This window comes from Octodon degus, unplaced genomic scaffold (genome assembly GCF_000260255.1).
Source record: "Octodon degus isolate 3935 unplaced genomic scaffold, OctDeg1.0 scaffold00008, whole genome shotgun sequence".
Lineage (NCBI taxonomy): Eukaryota > Metazoa > Chordata > Mammalia > Rodentia > Octodontidae > Octodon > Octodon degus.
The window spans coordinates 216,005-229,570 of NW_004524584.1; the positions used below are offsets into that span (position 1 = coordinate 216,005).

The 13,566-nt window shown below is 44.9% G+C and overlaps 1 protein-coding gene across 1 annotated transcript in view; it reads right to left on the bottom strand.

Annotated features, from left to right (window-relative positions):
- The window catches only part of Clstn2 (calsyntenin 2), a 710,452-nt gene that overhangs the window by 134,131 nt on the left and 562,755 nt on the right, over positions 1-13,566 (bottom strand). Inside the window, exon 6 of the mRNA XM_004624971.2 lies at positions 1,525-1,710. Within this exon, the coding sequence (XP_004625028.1) occupies positions 1,525-1,710 (186 nt within the window). The remainder of the gene's footprint in view (positions 1-1,524; positions 1,711-13,566) is intronic.

Consider the following 13,566-nt stretch of genomic DNA (forward strand, 5'->3'; position numbering starts at 1 on the left):
TGTGTGTGTGTGTGTGTGTGTGTGTGTGTGGCCAGCTCAGCCCACCAGGGGGCGCAGCTGGCTGGCATGTGCTGCTGGGAGATCGAACCGTGGTCCCTGTACTTTGCCAAGCTTGTTCCAAGTAGGTGCTTTAGACCACTGAGCCATCTCTCCAGCCCACAAGGTAGCTTTCATACTACTGGCATTGTGCTTTCTCCAGGCAGCTAGCTACCTTGCTCCTGGGGTCTGCATGGCCAAAGGCTTTCCCCGCCAGCCTGGTAACATGGGAAATGGAATGTGGTGACACTCAAACAGGGTTTATATTGGTTCTAAGAATTTTACAGGATTATTTGTTCAAGAGCAGTGTGGGCAAAAGTGTGTGTGTGTGTGTGTGTGTGTGTGTGTGTTTGTGTGAACTACTTCAAAGATAATGAGGGGGGCCTCTTGGTGGAGATGGCAGGAAGCTGCCATCAGGAGCTTCCCTTTCCTTTTGGGGAGGTCAGGCTCCCCTCACATACAACTCCAGCACAGGAGTAAGCCCTATCCTAAGTTCCCTTGGCATGGTTCAAGAGGTAACTATGAATCCTGGGATATTTTGAAAAGAATAGGGAAGCAGTGAGCTGTATACAAATAGGGGGTGAAGGGGAGCCTCAATGGCACAGTCACCGGTCTGTGGGGCCATCCCCACCTCATGGGGAGGCACGTGCTCTGAGAGCAACACTCTAGCTCTTGGGCCTGGCTGCTGAGCTGAAGACTTGACTGCAAATCCTGGCTCTGTCATTTTCTATCTGTGTGAACTCAACCAGGGTATTTCATACTCTGGATTCCAAAGTAGGAAGACAATTAAGAAACATACATAAGGGACCTCCCATGGGCACTAAATAAGCTAGGCTTCTCCACACTCAGCTTCTGTGGCATCCTCCATCTGCTTGGTCGCCTAATTCCTGGGCTGCAGCGAGTCCCCACCCCTATGCCCTTTTCTGCTGTGGACTGCCAGACCCTGCTTCCCGAGAATGTTACCTAAGCAATTGCACAGGGTTCTGTAGACATTTGGTTTAATGCTTTGCTGTTGCCAAATTCTTTATAATTTTTGAGCGAGAGCCCTGTTTTTTTTTGCAGTGGGCCTTGGAAAAATTATGTACCTGGCCATGTGAGGTGGAGGCAAGCCCTCTTCCCCATGTACCTGACAGCACTGTTTGTGCTGGCCCTGGTTGGTGGTTCTCTATAGTAGAGCAAAAGGGTAGCCAGCCTGTCTTGTAGCTCTGTGCCAGGTGATTTTAAACATGTGCTGCTAATTTCTACTTACTAGCATAGAGCAGAGATTTCACCCTTCAACTTGACCAAGCCCATAGGGCTGGCAAAGGGTCTGAACCAGCCCTCCACAATCTAGGCTGTCTGACCCTTTGCAGTAAGTAAACATCCACCTAGGAGCTGCATACAGTGACACAGGTGGGGAGAGCTGGCTATTTCCTAATATACTAAGAGATGCCCTATTGATATGTATCATCAGTGACAGTTAATTCAATCCCAGCAAGGAAAACCTACCACATAATTTCTGAAGGGATCTCTCAGAGTACGTCTCGCGGTCACAGCCCTTGCCAATGTAATTGGTTTGCAGCTCCGTGGTGACCTGGAGAGAGGACACAGCTCCATCGCACGTCTCCAGGTGGATGTTGGGGAACAAAGGCACACTCCCAGAGCCAGGCTGGTACTCGATCCTCTTGGTCCAGTCTGAATAAACAAGGAGATAATGAAAAGGAAATATGGTCAATCCTACCAGAACACCTGTTCTGAAAACGGGAATGTGTTCCAATACACTATTTGTCTCAACAAACATATTAAGGAATAGTTGGAGGACTATGGAAATTTTGTGTTTGCAGATAAAAGATTTTACCTGTGAGATAGATGAGGCAAATCAGAAAGCTGCACCCCTATGAACTGAGCCCCATAGGAACACGCAACACATAAGTGCCTATCTCAAATGTTTACCTGCTTCTTAGTTCACCAGAGCTGCAGAAGACACAGAATGAGCTGCGACACTCGACAGCATCACAGGGATGCATCAGAATGGAGAGGAAGCAAACTTAGCTCAATTTGCACAACTGCTACTATGAATACAGAGCTTGACCTTGACGAGGTCTGGCATTTGCTGGCGGAAGATCTGACACATGCAGGGTTGCAGCTGGTGTGTTCTTGGGAGCAGTGGAAGGAGAGCCTCGGGAACAGAGGGAACCTTGCGGCTGCAGTGTGGACAGGCCTCTGACCCCAGCAAGCAAGTCTACTCGAGGCAGGTGCCCCCTCACTGCAGCACTTGCACAGATTCCCTGCCTTTTTCCTTTTCATATGCCAGGGGTAAGGTGTTTGGGTGTTACCCCAGCTCCTTCATTTTGCCTCGCACGATGGTTTTCAGGAACACATATGCCTTATTTTATATTTTTATTTATTGATTTATTTTTAAAAATTTTAAAAATTCTTTCTGACAAAGGGTCTCACTGTGCAGTTTAGACTCATAATGATCCTCCTGTCTCTGCCTCCCCAGTGCTGGGATTACAGGTGTGTGTCACCATGCCTGGTTTGGGGGCTGGAACGGTGCACCCTGGGACCCAGGACCAGCATGGCGTGTAGTACTGGGGATCAATCCCAGGTCCTTGTGTTTGCCAAGTCGGTGCTTTGATCTCTGAGCTATCTCCCTAGCTGACATATATGTCATTTTAAAACAGTAGTGAGCATGGTCATTTTAGAACTAGATGAGATCACGAGGCAGGATGAGAGGACACTCAAACATTCAGGGCTTTGGCTTGCTGAAGTAGGGCCGATGATCTTATTGTTTTTCTGTGGGAAATTAATTGGAAGACAAAAAATCACAGGAGAGAAACAAAAGCACATGGGAAATGGCACCACACAGAAGCAGTAGCATGAACAAAAATAGCCACCAAGAGTGACTGTGCAAAGGACTATGTTTGGTACATAATGACTGAGAGTCAGAGCCATCCAGGGTGATGTTCAGAGGCTAGTAGTGTGTGCTCTTCTCACCCATGAGCAAATCACCAAGCCTTGCATTTGTGGGACTTTGTGTCCATCTGCAGCCATTTGGCTGTGCATATTCCCCAGGGGGCCCTGGTCATCGTCATGTACAGCAGGGAAGTTTGGGCCTAGGGAATGGCCAGCACAACCACTTATCTGGAGATTCTATGTGCCAGGCATCATTTGGAGAACCAAGGATGCACCAGCGAAGAGGTCAAGAATCAGGGGAGAGAGGTAGGGAGTGAATAGGCCCATGTTGCTGCATCACCAGAGAGTAAGTGAAGCAGGAATTGAGACACAGGGACCACTTCAGATGCAGAGTCCACGTCTGTACTGAAGTTGGAATGCCAAGGATGAACGTGCTCCCAGGAAGCCTGGGAGAAGCACATACAGCAGTGATCTTCATTTGCCCCTGGGAGGGCAGGAAGTTTTTGGGCGGGGGGCGGGGGGTTGGAACAGGCCTCCAAGCCTCAGGTACTACATCGATACAATGAGGACCATAGCACGGTTTGGTATGAGGGTGGAGTATGACAATGCATAGCAGGTCCCTGCTCAGTGTCATCCCTTGGAAAGGAAGGGGGTGATGGCTCCCTGGGCCACCCCCTGCCATGTTCCAGATAAATATATAAACCAGGTTTAAATCTGAGGCCCCTTATCTAATGGCTGCACTTGGGGTGGTGTTCAGAGTGTGCATGAGAATGCACACTCAGTTTGCATGTCATGGCTGTGATGTTCATCCCCATGGAACTTACAAAAGTAGGGCACTGCACATGATGGAAAATGGACCTGACCACAGCTGCAAGGAGCTGAGATGGGACCAGCCCACCACCTCATGGCACAAGAACCAGCTACCCTCATAGCAGCATACAAGCACGAATGATTTGTACCTAACATGCTACACATCTGGCTGGGCATGGACAACTCCTTGAGGCCCAGGAATCTTCTGATACACCTGATAAGAAGCCCTTTTTGTGTCAGTGGTTTGTTCTAAGGGATGAACTTCATTTGTGGAATACCCAAAACCCTCCTGGTATTTGACTCCTTTTATTCCATAGACCCTGTAATCATCTCCTCTGAATCTATATATTTTGATAGGTATTTCTGATAAGAAATTGCATCTTAAATCTCTTTCAAGAGGAGTGCAACTGAACCAGCAACCAGTAAGTAAATCATGACAGGAAAGCCAGAGAAAGCACCATCTTGGCCGTTTCTGTCCTCTGGCCACACCTGGCTGGGAGCCAGTGCCCTCCCTGCCTTCCAGGAGAAATCAGTTATAGAGGAGCTTTTGGAACATCACAGCTGCCAGTTGCTTTGGTGACCCTGTGAGGCTTGCTTTTGAGGGTTATAAGGTGTTGGCAAAATTGCTACTCTATAGTAGTAAAAAAAAAAAAAAAAAAAAATCAATGAAGCTTTCTGAGCACAATGTCCTTGAGAGAGTAGGAAGTACACACAAACATCTTCTATTTTTCCAGAAGGAATTCGGGTAGGGATTAAGAGAACAAAAGGCAAGCCACCTCATTCAGCCTCTGGCACATGAGATGTTTATTCCTCTTCATTTTCAGGAGGGTAAGACAGCCTGGTAGTCAAAGGTCTGACCTTGAGATTCAGCAGACCAGGATATAAATCGAGCTTTAGCATTCACTGTGAAAGTCTTGGCAAATCATTTAGCTTCCTGGAGTCTCATTTTCCTCTTTTGTAAAATTTGTACCTACCACCCTGAACTTGGGGAAGAGGAGATTAAATGCATGGTCACTTCAGCACCAAACGTAAAGAACATGTTCAATTGCTGTTATTTTTAAATTATCATTCAATGAAAACTAATTTCAGGAAATAACAAATATTAAGCACCTATAACATACCAAGCGCTTAACATCTTCTCCATCATTTAATCCTCCAGGGACCCAGTGAGGAGTGTTACTACCATAATTGCACAAATGACGAAACCGGAGCCCAGTTAGTGTGACTCACCCAAGGCCACACAGCTCTTTCATAAAACCTCCTCCCTCGGCCCAAGGATTTTCAGCTCCCCCAATGCAGGCTTGTAAACTTGGCAAAGCCACTTTCTTCTCATAGCCTCCACAGTCTCATCCACAGAGTCAAGATAATTTCATCTGTTGTAAGGCTGGTCATGAACCTCAAAGGTAGTAATGCAGCCTCAGGACCTCCCACAGGGACAGCCCCAGGAAGCCACCTCTGAGTGTCGATTTCTACTTGAGTAAGAAATGCCCAGCTGAATTGGCTCAGTATAGCTCTGAGTCTGCAAGAGCCCCCTTAGGGAGGATTTGGCAGAAGGGTACAAAAGGCAAAGAAAGAAGAAGGAAGGAATGTTTCTGTTTCCTCAGAGGCTCTCCAGTCTTCACCTGGCTCCGGTGCGGATTCTTCAGCTTCCAGCACCGCAGCCCTTCAGCTGTCCAGGACAGACCTGTCAGCCTTCACAGGGGACATCACAATGAGCTCCAGGCTTTCATCTGGATGAATCCCTTCTGATTTGCAATGTGCAGACAGCCTGTCTCCATTCTTCCATACCTGACTCTGTGGGTGGTCATTGTAAGCCAATCTGTAAATTCTTATATATTTATGTATCTTGTATTGTACCTATTTCATTGGCAAGCACTGACTGATACACTCTGTTAAGAAATATGTCAGCTGGGGCCAGTGGCATATGACCATAATTCCAGTACTCTAAAAGGCTGAGACAGAAGAATCATGCATGTGAGTCCAGCCTTTCAATTTAGTGTCTTAGCAAGACCCTACCTCAAAACAAAACAAAACAGGCTAGGATGTATAGCTCAGTTGATAGAACCTGGATTCTGTTGTGAGTACTGCAATAAATGAATAAGTAAGTAAATAAGTAAATAAATAAATCTCATGCCTTGGCTCACAAGGTCCCCAAACTTCTCTAAGCTACTCTGCTTGGAAAGAAAATCTTCACAATTTGTAAAGAAAGTAGTTTATGATTCATGGTTCAATTTTTTTTTCTTAAGTGAGTGGAAAGGAAACAGCCCACCTGCTGTTTTAATAATCAGGCCTAAATTGCCCTGTAAGTATTCCTGAAAAAGCTAACACTGGAAAGCCATTGGGATTTAAGCTCCTTCTTTGTGGATTAAGAATTTAGAAACATGATGATTTTATTATAACTACTTCTAAATTTGGGGAACATATGCTTTCTTATCTGGAGAATACCAACCACTTGGAACTTTCATATTAGCTGCGTAGAGGTGGATAAAAAGCTAAGCTGAGACTTCTAGAAAGTGTAGGCTTTGGGGGCTCACATAATCAAGATACTCAGGTCCATTGTTCCAGTTCTGCACTCAGAAGTGAAACAGAAGGATGGAAGGGAAAGATGCAGACACAGCAAATATGCCCTTCATTCCTTAACTGTGCATGACCGGCTGCTGTTTCTGACCTCAGCTTTTAACAGCTGAAGGAGCATTAGGTTTTCTAGGAAATTACTGGATTTACAGAAGGTGAGTGGCCGGATAATGGGATGCCGGGGAGTTGCAGGTGGGAAAGGTGTCCCTGGCCATGGATGTTCAGGCAGCTGACACTAATCAGGCCCTGAAGCATCAACCATCTGACTGCTCTCCAGCTATTCTGTAAGGGGTGGGTAGCTCTGATTTGGGTACCCAGCATCTTCCCCTTTTTGTTGGGAGAAGCTAACACTATGCCCTGGTTCAGCAAGGGGCACCACCATCTTCACTGGCTGGCAAATGAATCCAAATTGAGATATGCTGGTTAGGAAGGTGAGGTGCACTGCAGAGGTAGGAAGAACTTAGGGGATGAATGCTGGCTGAGAGATCTGGATTTCAACTCAGGGCCAGGACAGAACCATAAATAGGTGTTGAGTAAGAGCATTAAGTATCCAGACTGTACTTTGGAATGGCCAGTTAGCTCTGAGTTTGCCTGATGTTTACTTTAGAGCTGCAGAGTGCTCCTGATTGCCACCCCCTGATCAATCTGTCATAAGAAAGGTGTTGCTTCTGATAGGACCATGAAAAGGGATATTCACTTCAGTTCACGTCACGTCACGTCACGTCACGTCACATCACATCAATTCAATTCAATTCAATTCAATTCAATTCAATTCAATTCAATTCAATTCAATTCAATTCAATTCAATTCAAATGTTCCCTGTAGCTGGGCAGCCTCTAGTGTGAACTCTGGCTCTGCTCTTTGTGGGCCAATAAATTGCTGGACCTCTCTGAGCTTCAGAAGCATGAGGATAAGCTAAGCATACTTTGCAGAGTTTCTGCGGCAACTGGAGGCAAGGTATGCAAACACCCAGAGCAAAGAGCTATTAGTACCATGATCATCTTTGTTATTATTTCAGATGTCCTGAACTTACTGAGCACCTGTTATGTTCCAGGTAGAGCTGGGGCAAGGAAAGCAGAGATGTCTGAGTGATTACTTCTAACATGAAAGGATTCATAGTTACAGCAGTGGGTAGCTGTTGTGGTTTGTATCTAGTTGTCCCTCCAAATCCTCATGTAAGTTATGGGGGCAGATGTGGCTGGAAGAGCAAGTGGTTGAGAGGCGGGGCCAGAGGACTAGGGTGGGGCCCAAGGGGTGGGGCCAGAGAGGTGAGGACTGTTAAACTGGCAAGCCTGTGCTTTTTCAGAGATGTGGAGAGGGTCATCCTGGACATGGCAGTGCCCTAGCCTGTCCTCCAGTGTCTTGAAACTTCCAGTAACTGTGAGCTAAATAAATCTTTCCTTCCCTAAGCTTGAGTGTTGGGTATTTGTCCCAGCAACAAGAGAAAAGTAACTAAGACAGCAGCCATACAGCCAGCTTTACGACTGGCTGGAATGAAGAACAGACTGAGGGGGCATCAAGGCAGGCTAATTCATGCTGACCAGCTCATGTGAAAGAGGCTTCCTGGAGGAAGTGGCCTGGCTGTTTGTTTGAATATAGGTCTTATTGTTATTTAAGCATAATAAGCCAATAGATTAGAGTTGCCATTAAAAAGATTGCTATACTCACTGATCCCTGGGAAAGATGGGTGGCCGTGCAGAGGAGCAATAGTGCCTGTCAAGAGGCAGAGGGAAACACTCACAGTAGGAGGCTTTATTGTGGTTCATAGGGAAGCAGCTAGGCAGGCCTGGGCTAGGTAGCTGCTGTGATTTCCAAGGGCTCCAAGTGTAGGAACTGTCCCTAGCTGGCTGGCATCAGGATGGGGGTGATGAGGGCAGGTGAAGGAGGCCTGTAATGTGAGATTCTGATGAGGAGTTGGTTTGGGGAGAGGGCTCTGGATGCCCTGATTTACAAGTGAAAAGGGTGAGAGAGCTAGTCCTTTATTTTATTGTGGAGGGCTGGGTGGTACTGGGGGGGGGGGTCCCCCAGTGTTAGCAAGGCCCCAGATGTCAAAGCACCAGAATACAAGGAATAAAAGATAGGGCTCATACAGAATGGTAGAGTCAAGGAAACTCTCGGGGGTGGAGGGGAACAGTCTTCACCAGCCTGCAAAACTTCGAGTTCAAGAAGTGCAATTTAGGTACATGCCTACAGCTTGGCATGTACAGCCCAGCGGCTGGGTGTGACTCAGAAAGCACAACCAAACAAGGCTGGGGAGGCCCAGGGTACTTGGTTTGATGTGATGCCGGAGAACTCAGGCCAGTGCACAAGGCAATTGAGCCCTGGGCCTGGGCTTGGGCCTGTTCTTCAGCTTGTATAAAACAAAGACATTCCCAAGGCCTTTGTGAATGGGGATGACAAAAACTACTTCTGAGACTTCCCTTCTCTTTCTTTTTTCTATATGGCTTCTTGCCATGGGTTCCATTCCCCAGCATGCAAACCTCACTGTGGGTAGGCTCAGGTGATCCACAGTAGGGAACTAGGAGTGAGGAGCTGGTCTCTGGGGTACAGACCCTGTCTTCTTTGTTTATCAGCTACTGCAACTTCACCGGGGGTTACTGACTGTCTCTGTGCCTCAGGTCCTCATTGAAGACAGTGGGGGAAATCAGCAGTGTGTCTCATGGGGCCACGGTGGAGGTGAAGCACAAGGGCTCACGTGTGATGCTCAGCAGGGTACCTAACACACAGGCAGGTTTTACTACATTTCCACACGTTGGTTCTGCACACAGACCCCTAAGGAGTTGGAAGCAGACCCTGCCATCCTTGCAGCCTTTCGGGGAGCAGAGGAAGTGCTGCTTGGAGCCAGGCCCCTTCCAATGGAGAGGAAGCTGGAGTGCTGAAGGGAGAGCCACAGCCAGCGCTGAGTGGCTGAGCTGACTCTCAAGCCAAACCCCACTCACTCTCACTTTTCTGAAGTCATTTAAGCATCCACCGTGGACTGAGTCTGCAGTGGTAAGGTGACACATATGGCTGGAGGGAAGCAAGAGGTGCTGAAGAATTCAAGGCTGGGAATTCAGTCCTGGCACCAAGACCAACGCATGCCCAGAAGGGACTTGTGCTTAGATTACTGGACTGCTGTCACTGTTAGTGCAAGTTCCTAATAATTTCAGGTCAAAGGACTCTTATTTCTTTTTATACTAACAGTCATGAATTACGTAGCTGGTCCTGTCGTACCAGTCGATTAACCTTGGGCATGTTTCTTAACCTCTTTGAGCCTCAGTTTATTCACCTGTGGAGTTGTAATATTCATTAACTTCCCAAAAGGAAGGTCTCATTACAGGACCACTAAAAACCAGGATTTTGAAGTCAGTTCCAAGTGTGGATATCAGCCCTGGTACTTGGTATCACGTTCTATATGTCATTTACTATTTTCAGAGTTTGTGGATACAAACACTTATTTGAAAATCATTTATAAAGTTGATATAAGAATAAATGCAAACTGCTGAGCCCTGTGCCTGACACACAACAGGCACATGTGTTTTGAGCATTAAACTATTTGGCATTCTCTTTTCCAATTAAAAACAATTACACACAGGCACCACTTAAAAAGAAACAAAGTACAAACTCTGAACTCAATTATCAATACAGGGAATCTCCTCTCTTCTTTTATTACTGTCCCTTTGCCATTTACCACATTTTATTTTCACAACAACATTTTACTACCTCTTAATTCCTAGTATGAAGAGATAATTAACTAGGAAAGAAAAAATGGGAGGAGATAAATGACCATCTGTGTCCCTATCTTTGGTTCAGCCTTCAACCCACAGCTCTTGGTAGCCTCCTCCAGCCCAGTCTGCCCCCTGCCCTTCCTGCAGCTGACCCTGTCGTCCTTTCAGTCATCTCCCAGCCTGTGAGGAGGCCTTCTTAGGCTTACCATGGGGAAGAGTCTGCCCAGATCCACTCATCACACACTGTCTCCAGAATTAGTTACTGATGTCTTTACATCCCACTCTCACCCTGGAGCAGGACTTGTATGTCAAAGGACAGAGTGTGGCATGTAAAGTGCTCACTAATTATCTATGAAATGATCACACATGAGTGATCTTATTGTGAAAATCAGAACATACATTTGTGTACACACACACTTGCATGCACACACAAACACACACATGCACGTGCACACACGCGCATGCACACACACACACATACAGAGTCTAATTCTGGCTGCCAAAGGCAGGACATCTTTGTTGCAGTCCCCATGGGACAGCCCACATTAGCAAGTGATCATCCATCTTGTCCCCAGCTAGCTACCAAATGTCAGGCTGCCAGGCACTAACGTTGGGATTTAAGACCTGGTGCATGTGTGTGTGCTCTTTTGTGAGTGTGTGTGTGACTGTGTATGTGTACAAGTGTGGTACACCCACATATCCACAATGCCAGTTTGATTTTGAACATCTGTGGATAGGCATGTGTGTTGAAATTTCTCTTACAAGTGAATCCAACCTTGGAAACCCCCATCCATGTATTTTCAACCCTTAATCTGCCTAGATAGTCTCCCTAAGTATCAAATGAAACAACTTGAAATTTGTCCTCAAGCTTTTTCTTATTCATGATGTTTTCTCTAGTTTCCTGATGACAGAGGGGATTTAGTTTTGTCCTAGATCAGCGCTGAGATGACTGGTGCCTCCACCTGCACAGAGCTGCACATTTTACCTGTCTACCTCAGAGTCCTGAGCAGCAGCAGCCTTCCAGGTTCATTCCACAAGTACCAAGAAACTGTAAGCACTTTCTTGCTGAACAACTCTCCCGGTAGCAGGACTTTTTCTCTGGCCCTTCCCTGTCATCTAGGAGACCTGGTGCCACTAGGTTAGAACATATAAAGATGGCTCTCCGGGAAGTCTAAACAGAGGGGATGACCTATGTCTGCTCCATTTTGTCAAAGGTGAGGACAAGGACATGATCTCCAACAGTGCTGCAGCCTGGGCTACTGTGGTCTATGGATTGGGTCTCATCCCTGATCTGCTGGCTACAGATCTGCTATGAGGTAACTCCGGAAATTAAAAGTAAACATTTAAATAATTTAACAAGAATTTGACAGAATAATTTTATATTTGTTGAACCAAATAACAATGAAAAATTGGAATTATATCTTGTGTGTGTTTGTTATTCATTTCCTTGTTCTAGAAATTTGTTTCTCTTATAGTTTCACAAAACATTAGTCCATGACTGATTGTAAAAGCCCTGGTCCTTTTACTGCAGAAAACTTCAGAAGCACTGATTTAAAAAAAGAAAAAAGCTATTAAAACCATTTCCTAAAATCCACTTTCCAAGCTTTCAAGTCCAGGAGGCAATATTTTAGAGCACTGAATATTTGACCTTATGTATTCAAAGGACCAGCAGGGGCCTCTGCTTCTAAATTTTAGATAGCTCCTAAGGTAAGTATCCCCCTACTCTTATCTCACAGCCCTTACCCCTGCTCACCTAGACTAATCACCAAACAAACCTTTTTTCTTATCTCTTTTAGTCCTTCTATCCTGTGCTGGTCAACATTTCCCAATCATAACTCTTCTAATTCCTCTTCCAGGAAACTATTTGGGATTGCTCCAGCCCAGAAGGTGTTTTCTTCTTGGTTTATAAACTGCACACTGTTCATACTGTGCTCTCAAATCCCATGGACAGGAGTGAGGTCATGGGGGATGTCAGAAGAATTGTCTGCCTATGTTTATAGTAGCACAATTTGTGATAGCCAAATCTTGGAAACAACCAAGATGCCCGTTACCTGAGGAATGGATGAAAAAGATGTAGTACTTTTATACAATGGAGTATTACTCAGCTATAAAGAATGATAAACTTGAAGCATTTATATTTAAGTGGATGCCATATAAACTTATATTTAAGTCTTCTTGCTCTTGTCTCAGGAGATATAAATGAAATAAACCAGACCCACATGTGTGAATATCATGTAGTCTCCCTGGTATAAAAGAATTCAAAAGAAGAAATACAAATAGAAAGATATAACACAATTAAAAGGAAAGTGAGAACTTGAGGATTGGACAACAAGGAGCGGGCAAAGAGAAAAGCTAGGAAATATGACAGGGCAAAACCATACATTTATAGTCACAAGATGGGCAAGGCAATGATCCTGAGAATAATCAGCAGGTTTTTGAAACTAGCAGTTAATTGGCAGCACTCTCACCCTGACTATACATGCTGCTACCTGTGAGCTAAGCAACTACACTGAAGGTAGCAATGTGTAATAGAAGGGTCACGCTTGGTATGCCTGTCATTCTGGTCTTCTAAATGCGTACTGCCTGTCATGACATACCAATTATTACCATACTATCTCTCAAGTAAATGTTTGTTTTTTTAAAAAAGGGTAATAAATGAAAAATAGAAATCAGGAAAAAAATGTCACAGGACTATACTACTACAATGCTGTACAGGGTTAGATTTCTAAATTTCTGTGTAAAAATATGTAATCTTTATTCCTATTTTAAAATTTATTTTATTTAAAATCTTTTCTTCATATTCTATAGGGACTTAAAGTTTAACATATCAATACTTGATGGGAAATACCTGTTCCATGTTATATCTAAGATGTTTAATATACTGACAGTTAGGTTAATCCCAACTGCATATGTTGTAGGGTAATAATAAGCTTCTCTTCTGGAGGGTTAACAACCTAAGTTTGCATATCAAAAATTAGAGAAAAAGAAGGGCTGCAAGGACAGACAATATTTTGGCCCTAACCTTTCAAGGTCAGTGAAGACTCAGGACATAGGAAAACCTATACTGTAACATCATGTAATTCAGTTGTGTCCCAGATTTTCTGATCAAGGAGATTATGAGACCACAGAGGAATGTGATTGATGATGCAGAGTGTGCCTAAGGAGAATCACATGGAGAGAAAACATTCTCTCAGGCTTTCACAGAGAGCAAATTGGTCAAGCAATGGCCATGACTCATCCACATGGCTGACACTGACAAAGCTGTCTACAATCTGAGGTACAGGGTTTCAGGATAAATCCTGAGGAGATTTCACTGACCTTATCAGATCCAAAAGCTGCAATTCTTGTTGCATAGGTCTTGATTTTATCTTGGTCTTAACCATCCAGCAGAGAAGTATAAAAATGAAGTATAGAAGTAAAGCCATGCTGTTATGTTGAACTGTAGGGGACTCAGGTTAACAAATTCTGACATTGCTAGTCAAGTGGAAGACCCAATACTATTATGGACTACTGGACTATTTTGGAATATTTTGCTGAGTTCACA